The 7,515-nt window shown below is 34.2% G+C and overlaps 1 protein-coding gene across 1 annotated transcript; it reads right to left on the bottom strand.

The window, feature by feature from the left end:
• Positions 1 to 1,124: 1,124 nt before the first annotated feature.
• On the bottom strand, positions 1,125 to 2,894 carry LOC136811880 (uncharacterized). The gene is made up of 3 exons (XM_067068504.1): positions 2,792 to 2,894; positions 1,553 to 1,751; positions 1,125 to 1,360 (listed from the first exon to the last, which is right to left on the bottom strand). The coding sequence occupies exons 1-3, from the start codon at positions 2,833 to 2,835 to the stop codon at positions 1,202 to 1,204; spliced, it is 402 nt and encodes a 133-aa protein (XP_066924605.1). The 5' UTR covers positions 2,836 to 2,894; the 3' UTR covers positions 1,125 to 1,201.
• Positions 2,895 to 7,515: the final 4,621 nt, after the last annotated feature.

Genomic DNA, 7,515 nt, shown 5'->3' with positions numbered 1-7,515 from the left:
CTTAGCATGCTTTCCCGACCTGCGTTTCAATTCATTTTCTTCGTCAAACCTATCCAGAAGCTCTTTGTTGAAGTTGAGTGCTTTTGCATACCTTGAAAGACATGTGAAAAGTTATGTATATAGATTTGAAAATATCATTGAAGTTAATGTTAAATTGTTTAGTTTATAAATAAACTTTTTTTGGATAAAAACCCTGTAAGTTTTTGAAAAATTACTCTCAATGCGTTTTCTCTCAACCTCCATGGTCTTTTTGTGGTGAACCATAGCTTCAGCCCCTTACCCTAAGGGGGGGGGGGCTGCACTTAAATTTTTCTTTCAAATAGCTGGTTTTTCTGAAATTTCAGGGGGTACCTTCCACTTCAGGAGAAGGGGCAAAATATTCATGCTATAATCCAGGGGGGGGGGGTAGGAAAATCATCAGCAAATTACACCAAGAATTGAAATATTTTCGTTTGTGGCACTATTCAATAAACCTTTTTATACAAGGCTCATTGGAAATCTTTAGTCTCAGTTCCAATTTTTTCTGGTATAATTTTCAAAACAAATTTTGCGCCAACCATGTACTCCAAAAACAAAAATCTGGACAGGTACCAAAATCTAGGGGTACTTACCCATCTTCGATTTTTAGGGAGTACAGTTGGATTTCAGAACGACCTTATTTATTAAGGGGGGCCTAAATCTTGATACCTGTGCTAATTGAACTTTATTCAATAATATTTATTATCTTTCAGGTCAACATAGATTTGTTACAGACATTTACCTTGTCATCACTTTCTCGTCCATGGCATTAGGACCTAACTTCCTCTTGATTGTTTTCACCAATCGAATAAAGTGCTCACACTCCAAATCCAAAGGTATGTTGTACCCTTTTTATAAAAGAAAAAAATTAACTTTAATTATAACATGTTGGTTTTATACTACATTCTAATTTTGTTCAAAGGATTAGAAAAGTAATTCCAATGGCCTAAAAGAGATTAATCCTCGTTCAATGTTCCTTTTTTCCAGGTCATCATTCTGAGGTCATTTGAATATTTCATGTAGAATGGAAAATATTTGGCTACTCTGTTTGCAATGAGAAGAAGACAAAATATCATATTTGGCACCAACAAGGTAGGTGAAAAGAAAATACCTTTCCCATTTTTGCTCTTACAAGTCCGGTTCCACATCAGACTATAAGCATCTTTTTCACTGAGCAAACAATTCAGTTGAGGATACCATCATTGAAAAGGTAGATGAATATGAACTTCCAGCATCTGATAATTCTTTCCCCGTCTCCTTCCTTGACAGCGTCAGCAAAGTTTTTCCACAAAGCCAAATACTCCATCAGGGCAATTTGGTAGTGAAACATATCATCTTGTTTCTACAAAATCAAGATAAGAATCTACTCAAAAATTGAATTTCGAAAATGATTTAAAACCTTTCGAATTCATCTTAAAATCAAGCCAACGAGGTCGAAATGTATATATACACCATATGGTGCTGTGCCATCCGATTTCTTGATAAAAGATAGCTTGTGTGGCATTTTCTGATGGATTTATGAGACAAAACTTACATTTTCAACTTTATGCTCTGTTTGCAAATGCTTTCGAAGAGATTTGCCGATGAACTCAAATTGTTTGTCGCAGAGATTGCATCTGAATTTTCCATCCACACTAATGAATTCAGCCTGCTTTTTGGTGAGGTAGTTCTCGGCGGAAGAAGATCGAAGGATGTAATTATCCACTACTTCAGCACAAATGCTCTCCAATTTTCTGTAAAAATGATAAAGATTTCTTAAGCGACAAAAGAATTTAACCCTACTTGGACCGGGCTTTTTTGGATTTTGACAGGACCGGGGCCAAAAGTTGCCCCCCCTTAAATATTTCCAGATTGGCTACCTTTTTGAATGAAATTTTGCACAAAGATACTTTGTTATGTAAGGGAAAAAAAACCACATGAAAATTTTTTCAAAATAGGTGTTATCTTTAAATTGTGATAAAATCATACTGGAAAAGCAGTCTTTAGTTCTGGTTTTTGATTCTATCAAGACAAAGAAACTAAAAAACAAGTCCAATTTTTTGAAATTTTGATTTTTTCAAGATGGTAGCACCACTATGACTCAGTTTGTGCTTTTTGTAAATTTTTCGGAACATTTTCTTCTCGGTACATTTTCTTCTCTTACTCCTAGTAGAATTTAGCTAGAAAGCTGAAATTTTGTATAGAGATACATATTATCATATAAAATGAGAAAATTAAAAAAAATAGTTCATTACAAACAATTTTCTACCTAAAATTGATTGATTTTGGCCAAAATGATCAAAACAGCTTATCGGCCCCACCTGTTCAGATGCCATCTTGAAATAGCCCCATTATGGTATAAACAATTATGCAATCCTAATCTACATCTGAAAGTTAGTTTCTGTGCAAAATTTCAGCTCATAACTCCCAGAAGTTCAGTTTTTATGGTCATTTTTATTTTTAAGAATTTTGCAGTTTTCCGGTTACCGCTGAGACCGCAGCCACTGTGGCTGCTAGGCAATGCATTTGAGGCTGATTTTGTCGGGTTTTTTTCCCTAATATAATTTTAGGAAAAGTCGAAAAAAAATTTAAGCACAGTCAATAGTTTTTGAGCACCGGAGAAAAAATATGTAGGGGGGGGGGGCAGTCCAGGTAGGGTTAAGTAATTGTAGTACCTTTTTATTCAAGAAATTTATTAATATTACAATTAGTCCAAAAAAACGGATTTGTGTCTTTTTGAGGAGGACAAGAGTAACCCTCATTTACGTTTCCCTTCTAAAGAAGTTAAGTTTACCTTCTTTTTTCCGTTGTTGAAGCTTTCGTTTTAAAATAATTCATGTTGAAAGTTTTTGTTTCCTCGCCAAGGTCATTAATTTTAAGGATCTCTAGTGCAGCAGCAATGAAATTCAACGTCAAGAAAACTTTTGACTGCAGAATAACGCTTTTTGACTTCAGTTGACACATTTCTTCTGTTAATGAACGATTTGTCGGACCCCAACGTGCACTTGTCAGTGAAAGAATTTTTGAAGAAATGATCCATGGCATACTAAAAAATATAGAATAAAAAATTTGAATGAAAATATTAGGAAATTCGATGTTTAAATTTGGAAACGTTCGCCTTTTCGATTCAAAACCAGCACAGTAGTTAGTTCCATGAAAGTAGGAATTTTTTAAAAGCGTTGCAAGTATAAATTTGTTACCTGCATTATTTTCATGTCAAAATGGAAATCAGCAACCTCACAGTGAATTCCTTCGAATCGCTCTTCTGGGTCGAACGCACCTAGTGCTTGAAAGATTATCTGGAGCAATCTCTCGATTGTCAACTGGTCCCCAACAACTGCTTTTTCAGTAAAGGTCTTGTCATCTCCTTCTCCAGTTGTTGACTGGTACCCTTGTAAATTCTCAAGAATCTTTCTGCCTCCTACATTAGTGTTTTCATCCTCATAGATTATTCCCAAAAAGACCTGAAGAACACAAATGAATCACGTTTAATTTTGATATTTAGAAGAATTTTAATATAATTCTGTGTTTAAAGTCTAATCGTCAGCCGTGCAAAATTACTCGAATCTGATTGGTTTAGAGGAGTGCAATTAATCGTTAATTGCACTATTACCACTTTTTGCACTCTTCGGTGGGGGGACACTTTTGTCCCCTTATTCTTTTCTCTCCCAAGTCCTGTGTCAGAGACTTTTTTTTACTATATAATAAAAAACAAAGACATTTTTTTTCTTCAATATAAAAAAGAACAAAGAAATTTTACGTTATAGCTTCTTTTAATTGAAAACAAAGAAAAATTACACTGCAATGTTTTCTTTTTAAACAAAAGAACAAAAAACTATGATTTACTAATGATTATTTACTGACGATTACCTCGGAATCGTATGTTTTGTCGTGCAATTAACGATTAATCACTCGTAACAAAGGAGAAAAAACCTTAATTTGCACTCGTCCTTCGGACTCGTGCAAATTACTATTTTCTCCTTTGTTACTCGTGATTAATCGTTAATTGCACTCCAAACCATACGATTACTAGTACTAATCGAGAATTTATGAGTGCAAACAATTTTTCTATTGTATCATGTTTACCCAATTCAATATAGTCAGACTTACTTTGTCACTCTTTCTTCTCATTTCTTTAGAATGATCATGTGCGATATGTTGGATGACCTCAGATTTCAATGGTTCCATGCATTTAACATATTCTGTCAAATTCGGGATACCATGACAATATAATTCAGTCGCTGTTTGACGTGCTCAGCGGATGAGCAAAGGAACGCACTATCATCTAATTCTTCAATGGTACATTTCGGGCGTGTTGCGCTTAATTCCTTTGGTGGAATGACTCGATCAAAAACAGCGACCTTGACTGTATGGTGTGTGCTGACGTTTTGGTTGTTTTCGTTCATGTCTGAAACTTTATGTGTAGTGTCCAAATTATCGATGACCAATTTGAAATCGACTTCGGTAACTACAATGGAAGATACGAAACGTTGAATAGAAAATGAAATTATTTATGTACATAATCGCTTGCATATCTGAACTGCAAATAGAAGAACAAGTTCATAAACTTACGATTGTAAAATGGAAGCAATTTCAAGGACTTTTTGGCGGATTTTTCTGTGTCGACAACATCATTAGGCTTGACGGTTTTGACAACTTCGAAATTAATTTCGGATATTTCAGCTTCTACGACTTGGACGTTCGATTTTTTTGGTGTAGAACCTGGAAGAAAACGTTATACTGTGATAACACAGGGTGATAGGATACCTAAAGAAATATTTAAATAAATATTAATATACTAGCAAATTTGTAAAAAATAACTAATTTTGTTACCAGATATCGGTGGAGCGTCCAGGGGTTCAATGATTGATTCATCGTTTTGTTTATTGCATTCTAAATAAGTTAGTGAATGAAATTAAATGAGTTGTTTCGTTTACATATTTCCACCTTCAATTGGTAATTTTTTGCTAACATTTTTATACTTTTTTATACATTTTTTTACCGTTTAGAAGTGGTAAATTTATACTGTTTTTGAACGAGCTTTTTAGAATTATTCAAGCTGGAATTTTTTTTTCAAACTCTTTCTGTAGATCTTTAGAAAAGTTTTTGAAAAAAGACTTGCTAAAACGATTATGAAAAATCTCCAAATTAGTCAGGTTGAGAATATCTAAGAGACAAGAAATGTAAATTTTTATATGAATTGAAACATGTAGCCAATAGAATTATCTTTCGACAATTTTGAATGAGAACCCCATAATTTGATCATGATCTGATCACTACAGCACGCCCAAACTACCCTAAATCAGCCTAAATCTATTAAGATATGATATTAACATAATATTTTTAAAATGATGTGACGTCATAAAATCCTCTTTGAATTTTTTCCCGAGATGATGATCCCACTTGAGAAGGGTTGATTACTAGATTTGCATGTTGTTCAAAAAGAATGGAGCTAAACTCTTTATACCCTTAAATTGATTAATTCTAAGATAATTCATATATTCAGAATGTAAACTTAACACTTTATTGTATAATACAGAACCAATATACATAATGTATTCAATTCAAAATAATTATTGATGATTCTTATTTTACCACTATTTTAATGTTAAAATATTACCATACCTGATAATGGAATTTTAGGTTCAGGATCCTCCATTTTACGGTACTTTGCCCATTTTGCTGTTTCGTTGTGAAAATTTGTTGGTTTATTGACGACTTCAACTTGGGTCTTGTAAAGTTAACAACTTTAGTGCTCAAATGACTTTGTGTTTGAAAGGAAAAATAATTTTCTATTCTCTTGTATATTATAAGCATTTTAGCTATAGAGGACAACAATCATATTCTATGTCCTCTGCTCACCAGCCTTATAAATTGCTACATTTATTTATAGGAACACATTTTCTTATAACAATGATATTCCTAACTTAATATATGCTTATAGAAAAACGCTTGTATATATTTAATTAGTTTATAATTAGTCTCTCATTTTTTTATATAAATTGAGCTAACACTCCTTTCATTGAGACTTCAAGACATTTAGTTGTGAGTTGACCTCTGAAGAGGCATCATCACTTCAGAAAGAAAAAGATGCTTTGATACAAACTTTGTATATCCAAGTTCTGATATGAACTTAGGATTTCTTGAACATATTTTCACACACACATTCTCACTTTTGCATTCTTGGCTGTTCACCAGCTCACACATGTGGCCAATTTGGTAAGTTTTCTTCTGCCACTCCTTGTTTTGTGCTTATTTTGCATGGTCACATGTTTCCTTTATTTTGCCTATCAGCTCACAACACTTGGACTTAAGCCTATTATATTTATCATATTCTTAATAATGTTATAGCTTGATATAGCTGCATTATCACATTTATTCTGATATCTTGTATCTTCATAGTTGAATACTAGCTATAGGACTTACGTTTTGTCCCCATTTACATATCTTTTACAAACTAGTTACTTTTGTATTTTGTTTCTAGTTTGAACGCACGTTACGGTAAAGAAAAAGCTGACATACTCTTCGATTGAAATTTACCCGGTGTGTTCCAAGCAGTCTCCTCCTGTGTGCAGTCTGGCACTTTTACATTCAAACAAAATACCACGCCTGGCTGGTTTTGAACTCAAAGACAATCGCATCTGTCCCAACTTTCAACCAAATCACAACTGTTTATCTGGTGGACCATCAATTCGAGCTATCACATACAAGATCCGTAGTTCGTCTATCATCCATGATTCGTTGTTGAAACCATCACATCTTCAATCTACAGTTCGTTAATCTCAATCACGATTCAAAGCCATTGAAATGGCATCAACAATTAGAAGGTAACCAAATTTCATTCACAATTCAAAGTCATTCAAATCGTATGAACAATCATATGTCGACCAAATCTCACCCATGCTTCGAGGTCAATTAAACCTCATTCACGATTCGAGCTTGATTAATTCTCATTCACGATTCGTAGTTGATCTAATCTCATTCACGATTCGTACTTTATCAAAACTATCTACGATTCCAAGTCGACTAAATCTCATCCACGATTCTAAGTCGACTAAATCTCATCCACGATTCCAAGTCGACTAAATCTCATCCACGATTCCAAGTCGACTAAATCTCATCCACGATTCGAAGTTGACCGAATCTCATCCACGATACGAAGTTGACCATATCTCATCCACGATTTGCAGTTGAAACCAAATCTCATCCACGATTCGATGTTGACCAAATCTCATCCACGATTCGCAGTTGACCAAATCTCATCCACGATTCGTAAATGACCTAATCTTATCCACGATTCGTAGTTGACCAAATCTCAAATCTCATCCACGATTCGTACTTTATCATAACTCGTCCACGATTCGAAGTTGATCAGATCCCATCAAGGATTTGTAGTCGCCCAAATCGCATCTACGATTCGAAGTTGATCAGATCTCATCCACGATTTGAAGTTGGCTAAATCTCATCCATGATTCGTAGTTGATCAAATCTCATCCACAATTCGTAGTTTACCAAGTC

This window comes from Clytia hemisphaerica, unplaced genomic scaffold (assembly GCF_902728285.1).
Source record: "Clytia hemisphaerica strain Z4C2 unplaced genomic scaffold, Clytia hemisphaerica genome assembly, whole genome shotgun sequence".
Classification (NCBI taxonomy): domain Eukaryota; kingdom Metazoa; phylum Cnidaria; class Hydrozoa; order Leptothecata; family Clytiidae; genus Clytia; species Clytia hemisphaerica.
Note: the sequence above shows the minus strand (reverse complement) of the source record. Positions and strands in the feature narration are given on the sequence as shown.